The 24,651-nt window shown below is 43.5% G+C and overlaps 1 protein-coding gene across 2 annotated transcripts in view; it reads right to left on the reverse strand.

Moving 5' to 3' along the window:
• Nucleotides 1-6,337: 6,337 nt before the first annotated feature.
• Nucleotides 6,338-24,651, reverse strand: part of cdca8 (cell division cycle associated 8) — a 29,255-nt gene continuing 10,941 nt past the window's right edge. For both annotated transcript variants that reach the window (XM_068011158.1, XM_068011159.1), the window contains exons 5-11: nt 18,144-18,231; nt 16,856-16,938; nt 14,443-14,516; nt 10,405-10,491; nt 8,786-8,903; nt 8,537-8,623; nt 6,338-6,473 (exon numbers count right to left, since the gene is read on the reverse strand). In XM_068011158.1, coding sequence (XP_067867259.1) covers nt 6,438-6,473; nt 8,537-8,623; nt 8,786-8,903; nt 10,405-10,491; nt 14,443-14,516; nt 16,856-16,938; nt 18,144-18,231 — 573 coding nt within the window. In that variant the 3' untranslated portion in view covers nt 6,338-6,437. The remainder of the gene's footprint in view (nt 6,474-8,536; nt 8,624-8,785; nt 8,904-10,404; nt 10,492-14,442; nt 14,517-16,855; nt 16,939-18,143; nt 18,232-24,651) is intronic.

Consider the following 24,651-nt stretch of genomic DNA (forward strand, 5'->3'; position numbering starts at 1 on the left):
CATCTTAAAAGACGCTATCGTGCCCGCGTCTACCACCTCCGCTGGCAACGCGTTCCAGGCACCCACCACCCTCTGCGTAAAGAACTTTCCACGCACATCCCCCCTAAACTTTTCCCCTCTCACTTTGAACTCGTGACCCCTAGTAATTGAATTCCCCACTCTGGGAAAAAGCTTCTTGCTATCCACCCTGTCTATACCTCTCATGATTTTGTACACCTCAATCAGGTCCCCCCTCAACCTCCGTCTTTCTAATGAAAATAATCCTAATCTACTCAACCTCTCTTCATAGCTAGCGCCCTCCATACCAGGCAACATCCTGGTGAACCTCCTCTGCACCCTCTCCAAAGCATCCACATCCTTTTGGTAATGTGGCAACCAGAACTGCACGCAGTATTCCAAATGTGGCCGAACCAAAGTCTTATACAACTGTAACATGACCTGCCAACTCTTGTACTCAATACCCCGTCCAATGAAGGAAAGCATGCCGTATGCCTTCTTGACCACTCTATTGACCTGCGTTGCCACCTTCAGGGAACAATGGACCTGAACACCCAAATCTCTCTGTACATCAATTTTCCCCAGGACTTTTCCATCACCTCAGGCCTGCATCAATCCAGAACTTGATTCTCAAGAAAATCCAACAAGTTTATCATAATGTTTCCCTCCACTGAAAACCACCTTCCTTTTTCCCTTCTTTATTTGTGCCGTGTGTGTGTGTGTGTGTGTGTGTGAGAGAGAGTGAGCAAATGCAAGAGTTGATGCAGTTGCAACAATTTCAGGATAAGGCGTATTGATCAATAAACAATTGGTTTTCTGTTTTAAAACGTACAAGAAAACCTGTTGCTGTCTGTTTATTGGACAAGTAAAATACCAAGGGGTAGACTCTAATATAAATACATTTGCTGTGATCACGTGGGGTGTTGAGCAGTTGGAACTACCCACATCACACCACTTGGCCATTAAATAACCAGCAGATAGCTTGAACTAAAACTTATGCTGGGATGGTTATGTACCCCAGCATAGCACCTATTGGCAGGTTTGCAAACATATGGAGGACATGAGAACTATAACCAATCTTCGTTATATGTATCAGGGCATTGCTGAGCAACAGCTAACTCTACTCATTTAACAATCCATTCCATAGTTTGGTATTTTAAAACATATCAATGCTTGCACCTTTAAGACATTTCATAATATCCAACTTTGACCAAGCTTTTAGTCACCATCCTATCTCTTTCTTTGATACAGTGATTACACACCCATGAAGTTCCTTGAAAAGTTTTCCTATATTAAAAGGTGCTATATAAATGTTGCCTGGCACTGCATTTGAAAAGGTAAATTTCAGCCACTGGAAATCTTATTCATTTAAACTTGCTCCCACCTCCAACACAGAGAGGAGCAGAGATTTAGGAAAGGAATTTCAGAGCTTCGAGCCTAGATAGCTGAATGCACAGCCGTCACAAATGGGGCAAAAGGAGTGGAAGTGACTCAAGAAGCTAGAGATAGGGAAATACAACTTTGAGAGCTTCAGGGTTGGAAAAGGTTATGGAGATAGGCAGGGGTCAGGCACAAAGGGGTTTGAACAGTTTGGGTAGGAACGATGGGCAGATGTAGTTGTTGCAGTAAGGAGGCAGAGAGAGGAGAGGGGAAGCTAAGGGCTTATCCAGGACAGTGTCAATCCTGGGATAGCAGCAAAAAAAAAAATAGGAAACTAGAGGAATAGTGGGGTAAGGATATGGGGGGAGGGGGGGGGGGGGGGAGAAAGTAAAAATAGGGTAACATAAAGGGGAGACAGAAGAGAAGAGAAGGGCCCAAGTTAGAGAAGAGCGAGTTAAAAGAAAGGGACTTGCGTTGCAGACAAAATGCACTTACAAAGGGACATAGGAAAATTCAGATTATCTAGGTATCAGACAGATTAGGATTACTATGTCCTGATTGTGAACTGAGAAGTGAAAGTAAAGAATGAGAGTTCAAAGCTAAAGTTAGAAGTCCCATGGTGGGATGTAAACATCTGAGTGACTGACCTGCCTTTTTTTTTCTGTACCTTGTGTTACTTTTTATTTAGACTTCCTTTCAATGTGTATTAATATTTTTGCATTGACAGTTCTGCTGTACAATACTGCCATCTACAAGTGAAATAATGCAACATTTTAGCACTGGACTGCTTCAGTTCCATTCATTTCAATGGAGATTTATTAAATCTTAGACCTCAGGCCACCTGTTCCAAACTGATCAGTTTCATAACTCAGATGTACAGAAAGATGATTTTTGGTGCAATATTAAGTGAGGGATGCGCTACAAATACCCAAAGATCTAAAAGTTAGGTTTTTAAAAAATCCACTCTGCTACCGCTACTCCTCTCCAGTCATGGACTTAATTGCAGAAGCAGAGACTGCCATGGGATACCATCTAAACAAGATATGCCACATTTCCAGTTTTAGCCCTTGACATTTAAGAGCTTTAATATAGCAGATGCTCCTGCTTTATTTCTAGCAATTTGTGTGAAGAATCACTTTTGTTGGCGTTACATATATATAAAAAAAGTACTTTTCAACTTTCCCTACCATTCAACTTGGCTCAAAAAAGGATTGGTTATCATAGAATTGTTACAGCATAGTAGGCCAGTCAGTCCGTCTGGTCTGTCCCAGCTTTCTGCAAGAGCAACACAGCTAGTCTCAATCCCCTGCCATTTCTCCATAACCCTGCAAATTGTTTTGCTTCAGGTGCTAATCTAATTCCCTTTTGAAAGCCATGGTTGAATTTGCCTCCACCACACTCAGGCAGTACATTCCAGATCCTAACCACTTGCTGCGGAAAAAAGTTTTTCCTCATCTCACCATTGGTTATTTTGCCATTCATCTAAAATCTGTGTCCTCTGGTTCTCGGCCCTTCTGCCAATGGGAACAGCTTTTTTCTATCTACTCTGTCTAGCCCCCCCCCCCCCCTTATGATTTTGAACACCTCTATCAAATCTCTCAACCTTCTCTTCTTTAAGGTGAACCCCAGCTTCTCCAATTGATCCACCTAACTGAAGTGTCATCCCTAGAACCAATCTCGTAAATATTTTCTTCACTCTCTAAAACCTTCACATTCTTCCTAAAGTGCAGTGCCCAGAATATATGAACCTACAAATTAGGAGCGGCAGTAGGCCACTCAGCTCCTCAAACTTGCTTCACCATTCAATAAGTTCATGGCTGATTTGATTGTAACCTCAAATCTACATTCCCACCTACTCCCGATAACCTTACACCTGCTTGCTTATCAAGAATCTATTTACTTCTGCCTTAAAAGTATTTAAAGACTCTGCTTCCACTGCCTTTTGAGGAAGAGAGTTCCAAAGACTCACAACCCTCAGAAAAAAAAAATTCTCCTCATCTCTGTCTGATATGGGCAACCCCTTATTTTTAAATAGTGACCCCAGTTCTAGATTCTCCTACAAGGGAAAACATCCTTTCCACATCCATCCTGACAAGACCCCTCAGGATCTTATCTGTTTCAATCAAGTCGCCTCTTACTCTTCTAAATTTCAGCAGATACAAGCCTAGCCTGCCCAACCTCTCCTCGCAAGACAACTCGCCCATTCCAGGTATTAGTCTAGTAAACCTTCTCTGAACTGCTTCCAATGCATTTACATCCTTCCTTAAATAAGGAGACCCATACTGTACACAGTACCCCAGATGTGGTTTCGCCAATGCCCTGTATAACTGAAGCATAACCTCCCTACTTTGGTATACACAATACTCCAGTTGAGGCCGAAACAGTGTTTTATAAAGGTTCATCATAACTTCCTTGCTTTTGTACTCATGCCTCTATTTATGAAGCTCAGGATTAACTATGACTTCTTAAACACCTTCTCAACCTGCCCTGATACCTTCAATGATTTGTGGACATATACCCCCAAATCTCTGTTCCAGCTCCCTGTTCAGAATATTACATTTTATTTTACATCGTTTCTCCTTGTTCTTCCTACCAAAATCTGTAAAATCACACATCTGCATTAAATTTCATCTGTCATGTGTCCAGCTATTTCACCAACCTATTTATATCTCCCTGAAGTCAATAGCCATACAATAGCCTTCTTCGAACTTCTTTCAATTTTTGGGCTCGGAGGTGGTTGAGCCCCATCTCTGCTGCCTCCCTCATTAGCATAAAATGTAACAGTAGGTTAATGGACTGAGTTAGTTCTGGGAGATGTGGGCACTTGCTGTGTGACGGTCCTAGGCAGAGGAAGATGTCTATTCTGCCTGGATCTATTGTTCCTTGGGCGGCAGAGTGGTTAGCACCGCAGCCTCACAGCTCCAGCGACTCGGGTTCAATTCTGGGTACTACTTGTGCGGAGTTTGCAACGTCTCCGTGTGGGTTTTCACCAGGTGATCTGGTTTCCTCCCACAGCCAAAGACTTGCAGGTTGATAGGTAAATTGGCCATTATAAATTGCCCCTAGTATAGGTAGGGGAATATAGGGACAGGTGGGGATGTGGTAGGAATACGGGATTAGTGTAGGATTAGTATAAATGGGTGGTTGATGGTTGGCACAGACTCGGTGGGCCGAAGGGCCTGTTTCAGTGCTGCATCTCTAAAAAAATAAATAAGCCCATCACTATCCTCCTCACAATATTTGCAACTTTTATGAGATCTGCAAATTTTGAAATTCTGCCCTGTACATTAATACAAGTCATTAATATAGATCAAGAAAAGCAATGGTCCAGCACCGGATTGAGAGGCTGGCGGCTGCTGATCTCTGCTTGTTCCAGGTCCCGTTTACCGGGTGGTGGTGGTACCCCTCCACTGCCTTTGTTCGGCGGAGAGTTTCATCTGTTGACTTTTTTTTAATTAAAATAAAACCACCCAGTTTGTATATTTTCTGGAGAAGCCTATTCTATACCTTCTTTCAGTCTGCAAAAACGACTTATCACCACTACAGTTTCCATTCACTCAGCCAACTTCCTACCCTTGCTGCCACTGGTGCTTTTATTCCATGGGTTTCAACTTTGCTGGCGTCTGTTATGTGGCACTTTATTAAATGCCTTTACGTCAATGCAGACCGTATCAACCCTGTGCCCCCCTCATCAACTCTTCCTGCTACCTCATCAAAAAACTCAGTTAGTTAAAACACAATTTACCTTTAACAAATCCTGGCTTTCCTTAATTAATCTACACTTGCCCAAGTGACTTAATTTTGCACTGGATTATCATTTCTAAACTTACTCGCCTGTAATTACTAGGTTTATCCTTATACCCTTTTATGAACAAGGGTATAACATTTGCAATTCTCCAGTCCTCTGGCATCAACCCCACATGTAAGGAGGATTGGAAGATTACAGCCAGTGCCTCTGCAATTTCCTCCCTTACTTCCTTCAGTATCCTTGGATGCATTCCATGAGGTCCTGGTGACTTATCAACTTTAAGCACAGCCAGCCTAATATCTCCTCTTTATCCATTTTAGCCCATCCAGTGTCTCAACTACCTCTTCTTTCACTATGATTTATGCAGCATGTTCATCCTTGGCAAAGGCAGATGCAAAGTACTCATTTAGTACCTCAGCCTCTATGTACAGGTTGAGAAGATTTTTTTCTTTTTTTTTAATAAAAGACAGGTGAGGAGGTTTTAAAGCAACCCAGAAATGCAAAGAAGGTGAAGCAGTTGTGAACAAGTACTATTGTTAAATATTTAACATGCAAAATCTTCAAATTTGTATTTTAAATACTTTTCGCACAGAGGGAGCTATGACAGGGCTTTCCGCCAAGTCAACAGGTACAAAAATGTCACTGGACTAATAATCTGGAGGACGTGAGTTCAAACCCCACCATGGTAGTTTGAAAATTTCAATCCAGTAAAAAGAAAATCTATAAATAAATAAAAGCCCCTATCAGTAAGTGTCCATAAAGCTGTCAGCTTCTTGCAAAACCCAACTGGATCACTAGGGATAAAAACCTGCGCCATTGCCCAGTTGAACATATAGGTGACTCCAGTCCCACAAAATAAGCGTGCTGGGTTCCAAACAGCCTCCAGAAGTGGCCTAGAAAGTCAGTTGTATCAACATGGCCATGGTCACTACACAGACTGCAGCAGTTCAAAGAGGCCCGCAACCGCCTTTCTAAAGGGCAATTAGGGATGTGCAATAAATGCTTACCTTTCGAATAATGTATGTTAACCCTTACTTGCTCTGAACGTAGAAAAAGGTTTATACCAAAAAATATTTAGGCACATGGGCTCATTGGCATATAGATGTTGCATGAAATTCAGAAGCAAGAACAGCTTCTTTGTGTGGTTGACGTGAACCAGCAATGGGCGATTGCTTCAGATTGTAAAAAACGCTATATTTATTAACAAAATAGTTTGAACAAAACACAGTTTTAATAACTATCAAAACACATTATAATGATGTCATACTTTAAACAAACATTCACATGAATGGTATGTTGGCAGCTCCAGCTTTCATCTTCCCGTCTTCAACATTTCATTGAGCTGATGCTACAAGGTAAAAGCAAATGCAAATTATAATGCTGTAATTCAAGTGACATTTATTCCACACTCCTTCCCCGACCGCTCAGTCTACCCAACAAAATTACAATTAGAATTTATCTCAATTTCATTTTTGGCTATAGAAGTAGCAGTGCGAGTGGTGCATTTTTTGACATCCATGTAGCTGTTACAATATACCTCAGCACCTAGGTTAGCAGATCTGCAGGGGATGGGTACAGTCAGAGTCATACAGCATAGAAACAGGCCCTTCAGCCCAAAGCGTCCATGCCGACCATAATGCCTATCTATACTAATCCCACCTGCCTGCATTAATTCCATATCCCTCTATGCCTTGCTCATTCAAGTACCTGTCCAGATGCCTCTTAAATGTCACTACTGTTCCCGCCTTCACCACCTTCTCAGGCGGCTCATTCCAGATACCCACTATTCTTTGTGTGAAAAATTTACCCCTTTGATCCCCTTTAAACCTCCTCCCTCTCACCTTAAATCTATGCTCTCTAGTTTTCATCACCCCTACCATGCGAAACAGACTCTGGCTATCTACCCTATCTATGCCTCTCATAATTTTATATACTTTTATTATGTCCCCTCTCAGCCTCCTTTGCTCCACGGAAAACAGACCCAACCTATCCAATCTCTCTTTAGAACTCAAGCCCTCCAAACCAGGCAACATCCTTGTGAATCTTTCCTGCACCCTCTCTAGCTTAATCACATCTTTCCTGTAGTGCGACGACCATAACTGCACACAGTACTCCAAATGCAGCCGAACCAACGTTATGTACAACTGTAACATGACGTCCCTACTCTTGTACTTAATGCCTCGGCCGATGAAGGCAAGCATGCCATACGCCTTCTTCACCACCCTGTCTACCTGTGTTGCCACTTTCAGGGAACTATGTACTTTTGCTCCAAGGTTTCTCTGCTCAAGAACACTTCCCAGTGCCCTGCCATTCACTGTATATGTCCTGCCCTGGTTTAACTTCCCAAAATGCATCACTTCACACTTATCTGCGTTAAATTCCATTTACCACTCCCTTGCCCACTTTCCCAGTTGATCTATATCCTGTTGTAATCGTAGACAACCTTCTTCACTGTTCACTATACTACCAATTTTGGTGTCATCTGCAAACTTACTAAATCATGTCCCTTAAATTCACATCCAAGTCATTAATATATATGACAAACAACAGAGGGCCCAGCACCAATCCCTGCGCTTACATCAGTGGTCACCGGCCTCCAATCTGAAAAACAACCCTCCACTACCACCCTCTGTCTCCTATCACCAAGCCAATTTTGTATCCAATTTGCTAGCTCACCCTGGATCCCATGTGTTCGAACCTTCTGGACCAGCCTACCATGCGGGACCTTGTCAAAGGCCTTGCTAAAGTCCATGTAGACAACATCCATCGCCCTGCCCTCGTCAATCCTCTTTGTCACCTCCTCAAAAAGCTCAGGGTAGATGGAAAATCAAGGGAAAATCTTCCTGGCTTCTATTCTTGACTATCTACAACTTGCATCCTTTAAGGATGACCCATACTGCATGCTTATAAATTGTTATCCAACATTTTAAAAGCAGGGCCCCACAACTGGAAATTCCTAAAAATTCATGCTCAGGCCCTTCCAAGCACAGAAGTGATCACATTTCTCTACATGAAAGAAAGTTGCTAGTGAGTCAACCAATTTTAATCCCAGCATTTCCCAAATAGCACAGCACAATTATCTTTGCAGAGACCCACTTCGGTAATGAAGTTTTCCCCAAGTACTTTACCTTCAACTTGCAGACAACTAACATTAAAGTAAAACCATTGGAATCCAGAAGACTGCTATCTAAGCCAACTATTCGAAATGTAGGAGCCCAAGAAGCATTTTCAAAGCCAGTACTGAATATGGAAAATGGTATCAGACATTCACAAAGGCTCAAGAGATTGAGAGGTGTGATCCTAGCAAAGTATCACATTAGTAATGAGTTGTATTTACACCATTATTGTACAATCACTAAAATATGTTTGAAAATTCTGAAGTCCAACACTCAGTATAATAATAGTACTAACAGATAGTTGCTCAAAACTTTTCAATGTCTGGTCGTCCAGTTGAGTTAAATCTGTATTCTTCATTTTGCTGGCCAGAAGTTGCATATTCTAAAACAGAGGAAAATTTGATTTAGTCTTCACTTTAGATGAACTTTCTATCAAGTTGTGGAATAAATGGAACCTAGAAATTCTCATCTACAAAGTACATCCATTAAACAATAGACAATTGCTACACAAATTATGCCGAAGTCCTCAGTCAGCTCAGCTCACCTGTCCATCCTCAGTTGGGATATTGATGGTCATTTCTCTGGGTTCAGCGAGCGGGCTTCCTGAAAAGCTAAACACGCGCTCCCCCGCTTTTCGGAAGCGAGTTGTTGTCTTCGGCAGCCTGTGAACCATTTACAAAACAGAGGATCTCAGCGATGTGGTACAAAAATCATTTGAAAACTTTAATATTTTTAAAATTCATTCTTGGCATATGGGCAGCACTGGCAAAGCCAGCATTCATTGCCCATCCCTAATTGTCCTTGAGAAGGTGGTGGTGAGCTGCCTTCTTGAACCACTGCAGTCCACGTGATGTCAGCACACCCACAGTGCTGTTAGGAAGTTCCAGGATTTTGACCCAGTGAAGTGAAAGAATGGTGATATAGTTCCAAGTCAGGAATGAGAGAGACTTGGAGGGGAACTTGCAGGTGGTAGTGTTCCCATGGGTTTGCTGCCTTTGTCCTTATAGGTGGTTGAGGTCATGGGTTTGGAAGGTGCTGTAATAGGAGCCTTGGCGAGTACTGCGGTGCATCTTGTAGATGGTTCACACTGCTGCTATTGTGCACCAGTGGGGGAGGAAGTGAACGTTTCAGGTGATGGATGGGGTGCCAATCAAGCAGGCTGCTTTGTCTTGAGTATTGATGGAGCTGCATTCATCCAGGCAAGTGGAGAGTCAGGAAGTGAATTTCCAGTCTCTGACTCCAAGTCACAGTACTTATATAGCTGGTCCAGTTAAGTTTCTGATCAGTGGTGACCCCCAGGATGTTGATGGTGGGGGGAATTCAGTAATGGTAATGCTGCCAAATGTCAAGGGAGATGGTTAGATTCTCTCTTGTTGGAGATGGTCACTACCTGGGACTTGTGTGGTGCATATGTCTCTTGTTACTTATCAGCCCGAGCCAGAATATTGTCCAGGTCTTGCTGCATGTGGACATGGACTGCTTCAGTATGAGGAGTTGCAAATGGTACTGAACACTGTGCAATCATCAACGAAAATCCTCACTGGTGATGCTGGGGACCTCAGGAGGATGCAGAGATGGATCATTCACTCGGCACTTCTGGCTGAAGAGGAATGCAAATGCCTCAGCTTTGTCTTTTGCACAGACGTGCTGAGCTCCACCATTATTGAGGTTAGGGACGTTTATAGAGCTTCCTCCGCTGGTTAGTCATTTAATTCTTTACCACCATTCATGACTGGTTGTGGCAGGACTGCAGAGCTTTGATCTGATCCATGGGTTGTGAGATTGTTTAGCTCTGTCCATCACTTCTGCTTCTGCTGTTTAACATACATGCAGTCCTGTGCTGTAGCTTCAACAGGTTAACACTTCATTTTTAGGTATGTCTGGTGCTGCTGTGGCATGCTCTTCTACACTCATTGAACCTTGCAGTGACTCGTCAAGTTTCCAAGCTTTTGTAATCAGAGATAAAATTGAAAATTCAAGGTTAATTTTAGCAGGGGTGGGCAGAGTGGAGGGAAGCTGCGCATCGTACAAGTAAAGCAATGTCTCAAAAATTCACACTTTAAGGAATGGTTTCAATTTGGTTACCATAGGAGTTACTTCAACTTGCGGAATGTTAAAACTTCAAATTTATGGTTGGATATACTGAACTTTTAGTAAACTGACCGTGAATCAAATTTAGGTGTTATCAGTGGTGTGGGTCCCCATATATCACTGTTATTCGCAGAACTGAGGCCCTTGTTCCGGCTTGCCCTGTACAATTGAAAAGACAATTAATAACTAAATAATCTAACAAAACAGTTACAACACAGGGAGAAAAAGCATTCCACTGCTGTTTTCCCTTCTCAAATTGCCCCAATAATAATGCTGCCAGGACCTAATCATTCTAATCCAACTCCACAGTACAAGCTTTTCAAAGCAGTCAGGTACATCTTTTGTTTGGAGAACTTCCTGGAAAATCAGCAGTCCAGTGGCATGAGTGGGTAATATCAAAAAGATCAGCATTCCTTTATAACAAATAGGAGCAGGAGTAGGCCATAAAGCCCCTCGAGCCTGCTCCACCATTCAACATCATAGCTGAAATCAACTCCACTTTCTCACCCATAGATTTTGGACACTAAGGGAATCAATCTCAGTCTTGAATATATTAATCGACTGAGTATCCAAAGTCCTCTGGGTAAAGAATTCCAAAGATTCCCAACCCTTGAGTGAAAAAAATTTCTCATCAGTGCTAAATAGCTAACCACTTATCAAGAAACTGACTCCGACTTCTAGACTCTCCAGTTAGGGAAAATGGCCTCTCATCATCTGCCCTGTCAAGCCCTCTTAAAATTATGTTTCAATGAGATCGCCTCTCATTCTTCTAAAACTCCAGAAAATATGGACTGATGCCAGTTTCCACATATACACTGAAAACACCCAGCTCTACCTGACCTCCACCATTTGCGACCCCTCCAGATTGCTTGTCCAACATCCAGTATGGGATGAGCAGAAATTTCTTCTAAATATTGGGAAGCCATTGCCTTCAGCCTCCATCACATCTCTGTTCCCCAGCCGACACCATCCTTCTCCATGGCACACACCCGAGGCTGAACCAGAATGTTCGCAAACTTGACGTCATATTTGACCCAGAGATGACCTTTCCACCATTTATCCAAGTCAACACTAAGACCATCTATTGCCGCCTTCATAAAGCGGTCAGTCCCCGTTCCTGCCTCAGCTGGTCTGCTGCTAAAACCCTCATCCACGCCTTAATGATATTAAGGTATTAACAGGAAAAGACAGGCTAAATAAAAGATAAACTATTTCCACTGGTTGGAGATTCTAAAACTAGAGGGCATAGTCTAAATATTAGGAGCAGACCGTTCAGGAGAGATGTTAGGAAGCACTTCTTCACACAAAGGGTGTGAGAGGTTTGGAACACTCTCCCACAAACAGCAGTTGAAGCTAGAACAGTTGTTAATTTTAAATCTGAGTTAGATAATATCTTTGCTTAACAAAAAACTAAGGGATATGGGCCAAAGGCAGGTATATGGAGTTAGGCCGTGGATCAGCCATGATCTCATTGAATGGCGGGACAGGCTCGAGGGGCTGAATGGCCTACTCCTGTTCCTATGTTCTTTGTTGCCTCTATACTTGATTATTCCAATGCACTTTTGCCTGGCCTCTTATATTCTACCGTCTAACCCAGAGGTCATCCAAAATTCTGCAGTTCGTGTCTCAACTCACACCAAGTCCCGTTTGACCTACATTGGCGCCCGGTTAAGCAATGCCTCAATTTTAAAATTTTTAACCGGGTTTTCAAATACCTCCAAGGCTTTCCCCTTCCGCATCTCTAATTTCCTCCAGCCAGACAACCCTGAGTTATCTGCCCTCCTCTAATGCTGGCCTCACGCATCTCCGATTTTAATTGTTCCATCATTGGCAATCATGCCTTCAGCAGCCAAGACCCTAAGCTCCAGAATTCCCTCCTTAAATTTCTCCACATCTCTTTCCTCCTTTAATGTTTCTCACATTACCAGAGTTCCTACACTTGAAAATGTAATTCATTGGCTGTATAGTGCTTCCAGATGACTGGTGGTCCTAAAAAGGTGCTATAGAAGAGCAAGTCTCTCTTTAAGACACTCCTTAAAATCTACCTCTTTGACCAAGCTTTTGGTCATCTTACCCTAATATCTCGTGGCAAGGTGCCAAATTTTGCTTTACAACACTCCCCTGAAGCACGTTGGGACATTTTATTACATTAAAAGGCACTATATAAATGCAAGTCGATTTTCTCCAGCAAGTTATTCCTTGCACATCACAACAGAACATCAGGTTTACGAGGAAATTACGAGGCACAGATTTAAGGCGATTGTAGAGGATTAGAGGGGACATGCGGAAAAGTTTTTTCATCCAGAGGGTGCTGGGTGTCTGGAATTCGCTGCCTGAATCGGCGGTGGAGGCAGAAACCGTCAACTCATTTAAAAAGGTACCTGGACCTGCACCTGAAGTGCTGTAACCTGCAAGGCTTTGCACCAGGTGCTGAGGGTTGGATTAGAATGGGTGGCTAGTTTTTTCAGCCGGCACAGACACAATGGGCTGCATGGCTTCTTTCTGTGCCTTAGCTTTTCTATGGCTCTATGGAAATATTGCACAGCTAAACATCAGGCAGAGGTCAAACCGGTTTGATGCAAGCTGCTGAAATTTATTAACCTGATCAGTTTATCACCCACCTCTGTCAGAGACATGCCGACATGTGCTTGGGATAGATTTTCACCGTTTCATTATTGTGAACTATACAACAAGGCTGCGTTTGCAGACAACACAACCACTAGGTGACGCAGTACTGGCAGATGCGCAAACGCAGCCTCATCAACTGAAATGTCACTGTCTGCAACTTCAGGTTGATGCCAGTAACAAAGGTGGCGCTGCTCAATTTGAACCCAAGCTCCCTCATCCCTCAGCGGTCACCTCTACCCACCCCCCCAAACACGTCGCTCCCTCCCAATCACAACCTCAATTGCTGCATTCAGTTTCCTGCTCCAGTCTGCTCACCATTCCCTCCCACCGCTCCAGTCTGCCCGCTGCTCCATCCCACCATTCTTTCCCATGCCCGGGAGCTCACCGTTCCCTTTCACTGCTTACTTCCCAACTCACTGCCCGGAGAAACGGTGGGGAGGAAAGAGCGAGCAGGGTGTGAGTAACGAACAGATGAGCTGAAAATGAATGTGGCGATTGCAGGGAAGAGAAGTGACAATTGAGGTGGCAATCACAGGAGGGAGCAGGGTACTGTTGGGTTTGGAGGGGTGGGGGGGTGGGGGAGAAGAGGATGGAGGCAGCAAGCGTAGCGGTCACCGCACGCATGCGCGGATTCATTCTGGCAAACGTTCAGATGCACTGATGATGCTCTGTTGTCAGGAGACATATTGTTCTTTTTATCGTGTCAAATTGAGCAGCGCCATCTTTATTACTGGCAGCTGCCGGAGACGTCGCCGTGACGTTTCAGTCGCTGAGACTGCATTTGAGCATGTGCCAGTACTGCGCCACCTAGTGGTTGTGTTGTCAAACACAGCCATACAACAATTGAAGAGGTTCCAGTAGAAATGAAATATCTTATAGCCAAATGTGGGCATATAACAAACCCCTCTAAATCAACTAGACAGCCTGGACTGCCTTGTAGCAGTCGCATACTTGGCAGGAAGCTGGTGATTGAATATGAATGAAGCTGAAGGACAAGGCAATATCTTAATTTGCTTTGAGGGGCTCCCTAATTAGCTTTTCTGGAAGGCCCAATAACCTTGCTGGAGAACAATTTGGACTTCATAGAGAAGGAGGACACTCTGCCACTGTTTGCAGAGCTTGTCTTCAGGAGCCTTGGCTCCATGGGTAACTTATTAATACACTTAGACCCCAACAGAAAAACCAAACCCAAGAATTGTTTTAAAAAGTTGCTTGTAGTGATAACTTGGTTGCAACCCTAGAGGCCTACAAAAAAGTATCCTTTGGCTGAAAAGTGGTTTTAACCAAGGTTTGCAATAGTTAAACAACTTGGATTATGAAGATCAGCTTTGTCACAGCAAAGCTGCATGCAGGCCTTAAATCTGAAAGTTACCAAGAAGCACTTGTGAACTGTTAAACTTGTCAACTGCAATTATCAGGACATTAAACATCAGATTCATCTTCTGTACCAGGAATAAACATTTTTGGGGGGTCCATACTTACCTTCTAGTCCGGGTACCTGTAGCACATGCTGTTGGAGGTCTGCTTTTAACTGAGAAGGTTACACCATTTTTACCCTATAGGAGAATAATTTAAAAGAAAAGGTTAGGTCAGATTAATATTCCCACAGGACCTGATCATCTAGACTTGGAATGACAAGTGTCAGGTCACATTTGCACCACGTGGTGGGCAATAACCATCTCCATATGACCCAACTACTTCTCCAACCTTCAACACCACCACTATCCTGGGAATCACCACTGACTGCTCCAATTAAACTTTCAATCGCTAACCATTAGCTACAAGAGCACAGTAGAATCTGGGTACTGTTACGACTGGGTGAGAAAAGAGTCTAGGGGTTCCCTCTCAGCCTTTGCCTGGTTTAACCATAACAGGGTTTAATTTTACGAACAGTTTTTAGATCCCCATCAGTGAATCCTTGTTCACTGCTTTCCAATTGCAAGGTAAAGAAATCAAACCAGACTGGTTTTCTTAGATTTAAACAAGAAAGGTGGAAGTTTATTAATCTTAAACTCTAATTCAGTTAACGACTACGAATACACAACGCGACCACGCTAGCATACATTCGCGATAAGCACGCAGAGAGAGACAGAAAAAGTGGAAAGAATAAAGGGGAAAAGTTTAGGCAATAGCTGGGCTGAAATTACAGTCCTTTGAGTTCGATGTGGAGTCTTTGGTTGCTGCTAAGTCTTACTGTTTGTTGGGGCCCAGTGCACGCTTTAACTTGTTTCGATGTAGAAGTCTTTTCTCTCGAGGTTTAAGCGATTGCAGTGGGTCTGGGGGTTCGTGAGAAAGCGAGAGAGAGCCAGCCAGGAGAGAGGCTCTCTTGTTCCAGGTTTAGTTGCAAACTACAGTCTGTCTTCAAACTAACCCGTGAGCACAATTCAAAACTCCAAGTTGGCCAGCAGGTTAGTCATGTGACTAACCCCTTACTTGGGAACAACTGCTCCTGCGGTTTATGATTCCAAAGCTTTTGTGGGTGGGGGGGATGCTGTCTCTTACACAGACAAGATGTGGATCACCATTGCCCAGACCAATCTCTGTTAATTGAATCAGTGAGCAATTCTTGTGTCTCTCTGAGCACCATCTCTTAGCATGCAAATGTTTTCCCAGCCACTGCTGATCTCTTTTTTTTTAAAAAAAAGAGATCTTTTCACTCCAGCAACAGTTTAAAATTGATGTTCATATGATGAAATGAATACTCCTCATTCTTGGCAGGTGGGGGGGTCTTCATGACTGTACAGAGGCCAGTGACCACCAACCCCCACCCTGATCCTTCAAAGACAAGACACTCAACCCAGGAGTGTGATCAGATATTCACTAGATGGGGGAATTCCCAAATGCTCAAGTAAACGATCATGCACAACGAATCAGTCAGCTTGACTGGATTCCCTATTGACTGCAATATCCATCCATCATTGGCACACTACAGTTGCAGCATTACTTACAATATGCACTGCAGCAACTCACCAAGGTTACAGCACCTCCAAGCCCATAACCTTTACCACTGAGAACAAGAGCAGCAATATCCAGGGAATGCCATCACCTGCAAGTTACAAATCATCTCAACTTGGACACAAATTTCCATTTCTGGGTCAACATCCTGGAATTCCATATCTAATGCTGTACTGGAAGCACCGGTAGTACAAGGACTGCAGAGGTTCAAGGCCCACATTCCAAGGACAACTAGGGATGAACAATAAACATATCCTAACCAGGACTGGCAACAAGTTTTTTAAAAGTTTGCCATTATAAATCCTATTTACTTTAGTGTTATAAAAGAAACCTGCAAGTACAAGAGAATTTAAAAAAGGTGAAAATAAAAATTATGGGGGGGATTGGTTAAGCTCTGAATAGGCTGTTCTCAAATACAGGAGCAACCCTCCTGAAATACCAAAACCATTTCTTCTCAGTAGTGTGTCAAACAACCCTATGTGTGTGAACACAAATACACGTACACATTAGAAAAGATCTCTCATCTTTCTTTGTAAACCCATGCAATAGAAAGCTGCAAGCCAGCTCCCAATGTATAGCAGAGAAATACAAAGACTTAAAAACGGATCAAACCCAGAAGCAGGTTTATTTGAACCATACTGAAGGTGACTATTGCCTCAAAGCAGATTGCAGTTTGTTTGACTTCAGATTTGAGCTGACCATTAACTGACACTAAAACTACTCGAGCATTGAACACGAGAAAACCCAATATCCTTCCCCACCCTCCCTGTTAGTTTTGCAGTAAAGTAATTGACAACATAGACATTTATAACAGAAGAATGAGAATTGCAGATTTAGTTCTGCTAGGTAATGGCTCACTTGCATAGTGCAGATTTACACTCACTGGCTACAATTCATTAAACGCCGACTAGAAATGAAATGTATTTATAAACACACTAACCTTTCGGAGCACTTTGGTCGAAGGAGGAAGATTTTCACCTTCACATACAACTGCATCACAGTCATTTCTCGATTTGTGTTTACCTGCAGGGAATACTTTTCAAATTACTTAAAACATTTATTCATACATAGAGAGAATAGGAAAAGATAGCCAGGCCTAATCATTGTTCACCCTATCCATTAGGGAGTGCACTATTGGGCATCACCTCTCCTAGTAATGCCAAATCTTGGGGAGAGACAGAAAAAAAACTCCAGAGATCAGACCCGGGAACCTTCAGTATTAGGGTGTCCAACCTGAAGCCTTGACAAGCCAGCTTGCAGAGCCCAGGCAAGTCGATCCAATTTGCATTTTGTTTTTTTTTCAAATCTGCTGGTTAGACTTGTTCAGGATACTGTGGACCTAGAGGTGTGGAAAAGGCAGTATGCCTCATTGTGTTGTGAGTTAGCACTTATCCACCAAAGATCTGTTAGCATCAGCAATTTTGATAGAAAAGTTAATCGGAACATCTGACCCAAGACTGCACAGTACACATCTACCCGGTGAACAAAAAGCTTTAGTTCAGTCATACACTGGGTTACGCATTTATCCTCTGTGGATCCAGAAAGGGGTGGTATTTCATTTCTTTTGGCAATTTGACTAACAGTGCTGTAAAATTCTTTTGTGCACTATTCTTATGTGATCCTTAACTAATTTAAGGTAAATTGTATTATAAGATTTATTCCTTGGACTTTTACACAAATAACCAGGCAATGCCAGAGGAAAATCAAGCTCCTAATTTTGGACTATGGGGGTTATTTGCAAGCAGTTAACTTTTCACTTAAGTAAAAACCAAAACACTTTCCAGCAAGAGCGAAGAGAACATGACTATATTTTCACTACAAGTTAACACGGCATTTTCAGTTCATTTTCTTGCCTTTCTTTCCAGAAAATGTTGATACAGGAAAAGTCAACTGTATACTGCTCAGCCCCAAGACGATGGTACCTTATTGAAATTTAACAGTCTGTAATGACAGATATTTAAGGAAAGGTTTGTGGGAATAAGTGAAGTAGTATTCCCATTGATCAAATATGGTGCATTCCAAATATGGTGATATTTATCACCAGAGTCTCACCCTCCTAGGTACAGCACAGATATTAAATGCTTCCATTCATAAAATCTGTAACTGCAGCAGTCAATTGACATATTGTAGGTGTAATATTTTCCAATAAATGCATGCATTTTACAGTACAGTTAAATTATTTAAGCATCCACAAGTTAATATGGCAGTAGTGGTCGTAGCAAGCTTACGTTTTTTGCTGGTCTTCAGCTGTGCGGCATCTTTCAAGATTTCAGATTCTATGGCTTCAACTTCCAAAGAGGCAGCATCAATACGTTTCTGTAGCAAAGAAACTTATTAGATACAGCAAGAGAACATTTTCCTATTCTTGTAGTCCTCAGCAAGTCTAGAAAAAGGATTGACTCTTTAAATTAAAAAAAAACTCCCATGTGGTTAAAATTAAAAGGATAAAAATAACATTTGCTATTTTCAAATAGTGCAGTGAGCATTTTATCTCAGACAGTAAGTTTAATAAATTAATGTTTTTAAATACTTTGATTTATGTTTCTTTTCTTGTATAGAGGTTGGTTGTTGTTAGCATCCTTCCATATATGAATGATGGAAATGCAGCAAACAATCCATTTAGGTGAAGTGTCTTCTCTTGATGCACCTTTGCTGTTGGCTGTGAAGACTAATCCTTGAGAGGCAGGTTCTGCCACAAGTGCCGCATGTGAAGCTGCCAAGTGACGGTGAGTTGTTTTTGAAGTTGGCGCCTGTTGCCAAGCTGCTACAGCAACTGGTCATTGTGGTAGTGTATGCTAGTCCACAGGATGTGTCACCATTCCCTCTTTTGCCAGCTTGTGACTCCCAGATGAGATAGTCGGCATTTAGGGCCTTCATGCCACACTTGCAAGAATCCTTGAAGTGGAGCTTTGGACGCTCCACTGGTCATCTGGCCTCAGCTACCTCACCATACAGAAGGTTCTTGGGTATGCGACTGTTGTCCATCCTGCAGACGTGTCCGATCTACCGAAGCCACCTCTGTTTGAGTAGTGCCAACACACTTGGGAGCTCTGCCTTTGTGAGGACTGCTGCATTTGTGATTTTGTCCTGCCAGGATATACCCATAATGTGCCACAGACAGTGAAGATGAAAATTTTGAGCTTCTTTTCCTGGTAGCTGTAGGTCACCCATGTTTGACAGCCTGACAGCAAGGAGATGAAAACACAGGCCTTATAAACCATCAGCTTGGCCCGAAGGGTCAGCTTGGCATTATCCCATGGGCATTTCGCAACTTGGCCAAATGTGGTAGCTGCTTTCCCTTTGGGTGCATCAAACTCTGCATCAAGCGACAGATTACCAGTCCCAAGATAGCACAATTTGATAACCACTTCCAGTGAAGTATTTAGCATGATCAGGGACAGAGAGGCAACACCTTGCCCCATAACCATAGTTTTCTTGATGCTTAGTCAAGCAGAACAAGTTACAGGCATGGGAGAGACAGTCCATGAGTCTTTGTAGCTGAGTTTCCATGTGAATGACTAGTGCAGCATCAGCATACAGGAATAAAAACCAAGAAATGCTGAAAGTACTCAGCAGGTCTGGCAGCATCTCTGGAGAGAGAAGCAGAGTTAATGTTTCAGGTCAGTGACCCTGCTACTCTCTCCAGAGATGCTGCCAGACCTGCTGAGTACTTTCAGCATTTCTTGGTTTTTATTTCAGATTTCCAGCATCTGCAGTATTTTGCTTTTATATCAGCATAGAGGAGTTCATTGATCAGGATGTGATGTGTTTTTTGATTTCCCTTTCAACCTTAATAGATTGTAGAGCTTGCCATCTGACCTAGTGTGCAATTAGACTCCTTCCATATCTGCAGGGATGAAGACCAGGAGCATGAAGATGATGCCAAATAAGGGGGACGGGGTGGTGGTGGCAGTGAGGACACAACCCTATTTCATTCAATTCTTCACTCTGAAACAGTCAGTAGAGGAGCCATCAAACTCGACAGTGCAGCGCATGCTGTCATGGAAGGAGCAGATGAGGCAGAGGAGCTTCGGTGGACAACCAACTTGTTTCCCAAAATCTTGTACAGCCCTGCCCTGTTGACTGTGTCAAATGCCTTAGTGAGATCTGCGAAAGTAAGGTAAAGGGGTATATGTTGTCCCCTGCACTTCTCTTGTAGCTGGCATATGGAGAAGATTATGTCCACAGTAGATCTGTTGGCACGGAAACGGCACTGTTTTAAGTATAATCTTAGTAAAGATCTTCCCCATGACACTAAGGATTGAGATCCCACAGTAGTTGTTGCAGTCTCCTCTATTGCCATTGTTTTCATATAGTGTGATGATTTTGGCAACCCGTATCTATGGAACAGAGCCCACTTTCCAGCAGCGAAGGAGAAGGTCATAAAAGGTGTGGCAATAGATGGGACTCTGCTTGAACAGTTCAGCTGCGATTCCATCCTTGTTGGTTGCCCTTGTTCACTAGGCGGTCTGTGGCCTTAGAGCTCCAGCGATGAGAATTCTTCATCTAACTCATCCATGAGAGCGTTGTGGGAGAGAGAGTCAAGTGCGACTGGGAGATGTCTGGCTCTCAGAAGTGTTCAGTCTAGCGAGACATCTGCTTACTTCTGTCGATGAGTACTTCACCACCTGTTGACTTCAGGGGAACAACTTTGGTGATGGCCGGGCCAAGCGCTCTCGATACCTCCATACATAGCTCATAGATTTCCTCTGTCACGTGCAGTTTGGATTTGACAGAAGTTGACCTGGTGTTTGTTTACACAGTATCCACGCCTGTCTTGGCTACTTTCAGGTCATGCAGTGTCTTAGCTGTTGGGTCTATGTTAAGGCTTTGTTTTTTTTTGCATCAACGACATATCAGCTCAGGTGATTAGGTCTCGAACCAGTCCTTGTTGTTGGTTCCACCTTTATCAAATAAATGCTTCTGCTGCTTCATAGACGATTGAAGCTTACAAGGCACAAAGCTCAATGTCAGCTTCGGTGCTTCCCGTTAAGGCTTTGGTGGGTAGTAAGCATTCTAGCAACAGAGCGAAGTGCTGGTATTTGACATCATTGCTTGTGTAAGGGATATTGATACGTAGCGGGCTGTCATGTGTGGAGCTGAACAACATTTGGGGTGTATCCTCACTGTTGTGTGGTCAGTGAGTGCTCAGTATCGCAATCTGCACTGAGATAGGTGCGGGTGTGAACAGTGGGCAGATCAGAGCTCCTAGACCCAGTCATCGCTAGTTGGTGCCGATGTTCAGACCTTGGGTGATGCCATGATACCTTGCGGCAGTATCTGCCCTGGAAGAAGGTGTTGGTGATGCAGAGTCCATTCAGGGCACAAAGCTTAAGAAGGCTTTGTCCGTTATCGTTGATCTTGCCCACCCCATGAGGACTGAAGCACATTGGCCATGAATCACTGCCGTCCCCAACACGTGCGTTGAAGTCACCCAGGATGAATAGCCATTTGGGATGTTCCTCAGAATGTCAGCTGGGGAGTCATAGAAATTCTCTTTATCGGAGATGCTGACAGAGAGTTGGCGAGTCCATGAGATGCTAGCCGCAAGGAGACTGAGGCGCTCCAAGGTTGCTGCTAGCTGCTCAATTGACTGTCAGCCAGTTGCTTACTGAAAAGCCTTAACTACTCACAATCTTCAGCAGTCTTTCTATGCTAGTAGAAGGTGTAATTAGCCTCTCAAAGAGTCTTTTGTTTTTAACAAAAAGTGATTCCTGACAATGCAGCAGCCCACTGACAGAGTGCTCCAAGCTGTGAACATGCGCAAATGATCTCCAGCGCACAGAGATGCTGCGCAGCTACGTCTTGCCCTGCCAGCACTAACTGGCGCTTGTGCAGGAAAATTCTTTTGCCCCTCGGCCACTCACTCCAGGCTGATCGCTTGCTCCCCACCCACCCATGCTCTCTGGCCATGAGGGGTGACGGAGGGGGGGGGGGGGGGGGGTGAAGGATGCGGAGAGTGAGCAGCCAGGGAGTTGGGGGGGGTGTGGTGGGAGCAGCGGGGGAGTGGGATGGCACTGAAAACTCAGTGCTGCACACCCTCCGTAATTCTGTCAGAGGTGCTGTCCTTCCGATGAGATTTTAAACAGCGCAATGTTCTCAGAGTATCAAACATGTCCATTGTGTGCTGCCATTGGTTGAAGTTGTTTTTCTGTGATAAATTGAGCAGCGCCATCTTTAGCCCTGGCAGCTACTTGAACATCACAGACAGCGACATTTCAGTGGAATAGGCTGCATTTGCACATGTACTAGTACACCACCACCTAGTGGTTTCGCTGTCAGCAAACGCAGCCTTTATTTGTTTGTGGGATGTGGGTGTCGCTGGCTAGGCCAGCATTTATTGCCTAGCCCTAATTTCCCTTGAACTGAGTGGCTTATTGGGCCATTTTAGAGGGCATTTGAGTCAACCACATTGCTGTGGGTCTGTAGTCACAGGTAGGCCACACCAGGCAAGGACAGCAGATTTCCTTCCCTAAAAAGGACATTAGTGAATCAACCAGATGGGTTTTTAATGACAATTGACAATGGTTTCATAGTCACCATTAGACTAGCTTTTAATTCCAGATTTTATTAATTGAATTCAAATTTCACCATCTGCCATGGTGGGATTCGAACCCATGACCTCAGGGCGTTAGCCTGGGCTCTAGATTACTAGTCCAGTGACATTACTACTACACCATCACCTCCCCATAATGCCTGCGTCAGCTAATCTGGTTTGTTGTAGAGTGGCAATGTTGACACCAATCTTATGTAGCTCACTGTCAATCAGGGCTATCTTGCATGCACTTGCTGTGGAGTGTGGGCCGGTGTTCATTTCAAGGCACAAAGTTCTCACATTCCAGCTTCCAAGCCAAAGGTTACCATTCTTTGTTTTCTGCGTAGCCTAGGCATGGTTTTAGGAGGTGGAAACTGCCTAGCACCTGCTCTCAACCTCATAGGCTGGTGTCCAGAGTAAAGACGAAAGCCTATACATAGGAGGCCTATTAAGTTACAGGAGTTGCTGGAAGATGTTAACTTGAAGGAAACACCAACCGCCTAACGTGACTCCATTCAGATTTTGTCGGTTTACTCCCTTAGCCATTAACTCTTAATGTTACTGTATGAATGTTGACGGCATCGACTGGCAGAGCCCAGATTGTCACAAAAGTAGGTGAGACCTTGTCCTCCAGGTGTGCGAAGGGAGCAGCTCCAGGTTGCCGCTTCCGCCTCCAGGTTGCCATCTCCGTTCCCCTCCAGCCAGGTCGATGCTCCCTCTCTTATCCTTCGTTGCTGCTGGTGTCTCCAGCCAGGGTCGTGCCACAGCCACTTATCTGACTTTCTCCGAAGTCATGCTAGGATTTTTTTTTTTTTGAATGCCGTGTGTGGGATCTGAACCCACACACCTCCCCTGCTGGTCTGCCTCTCACTGCTGCTCCCAATAGGGAGGATCAAAAAAAAAAGAGGCACAGGAACAATGGCAAAAAGCAGAACAGGGAGGAAAAAAGGAGCAGGAACAGTGGCGAGAGGCAGATCAGCGGGGAGGGTAAAAGAAGCGGGAGCAGCAGTGTATAGGGAGGTAGGAGTTTTAAAATTGCAGTCCTAGAGTCTTCTAGGTATAATGATTTTTGTTAAATTTCACTAATACTTCTGAATTGTCTACGAGAACTAGATAAAAATTCAAAGCAGCCAAGACAAATGGCACCTTGACTAGGGTATCCATCTTTCATTTCCTTTTCAATACATGATATAGGAATAGAAGCAAACCATTCAGCCCCTTGAGTCTGTTCTACCATTCACATTTAACATGGCTGATCTGCATATTAACTCCACTTATCCACCTTTGATTCATATCCCTTTGTTTCTTAACCTAATAAAAAAAAAGAGCTGTCTCTCCCAATCTTGAAAATTTCAATTGTCCCAGCATCCTGTCTACCCTTTGTGTGGAAAAAGTGCTTCCTAAATTTCACTCCCAAGTTGATTAGCTCTAATTTTAAGATTGTGCCCCTGGTTCTGGATTGCCCCCATTATATAGTCATATATGGCACAGAAGGAGGCTATCGCTGTAACCCTGTAAGTTTATTTCCTTCAAGTGGCCATCCAATTCCCTTTTGCAGTTATTGGTTGTCTCCGCTTCCACCACACTTGTGGGTAGCAAGTTCCAGGTCATTACCACCTGCTGCGTAATAAAGTTCTTCCTCATTTGCCCCCTGCGTCTCTTGCCCAAAACCTTCAATGTGCGCCCCCTAGTCCTTGTATCATTAGTTAATGGGAACAATTTTTCCTTGTCTAACTTTTCTATCCAATCATAATCTTGTACACCTCTATTAAATAGTTGCTCTGTTTTCTACCCGATCAGATCATTTTATCAGTTTAAACACTTCAGTTAGATCACCCCTCAACAGAAGGAAATACAAACCAAATTTTTCCCAACCTGTCCTAATTTAACCCTTTTAGCCCCAGAATAATTCTGATGAATCTGCACTATACCACCTCTGAGACCAATATGTCCTCCCTGAGGTGTGGTACTCAAATTTGAACAGTACTCCAGATGGGGTCTGACCAAGGTCCTATACAACAGAAACATAAATTTGTCAACTTCTGACACGGGTTCAAATGATCACTTTGCAATCCCTTGTAACAGTTATGAGACAAATTGAATTATTAGTTTTATTAAATAGGGATAAGACTCCTCATCCAGCTGACTACCATATCATTTGGCTTTGGCCAGCAACAGGCACATGTGAGCCGACCAAGTTA

The sequence above is a fragment of the Heterodontus francisci genome, chromosome 31 (genome assembly GCF_036365525.1).
Source record: "Heterodontus francisci isolate sHetFra1 chromosome 31, sHetFra1.hap1, whole genome shotgun sequence".
In the NCBI taxonomy this organism is placed as follows: domain Eukaryota; kingdom Metazoa; phylum Chordata; class Chondrichthyes; order Heterodontiformes; family Heterodontidae; genus Heterodontus; species Heterodontus francisci.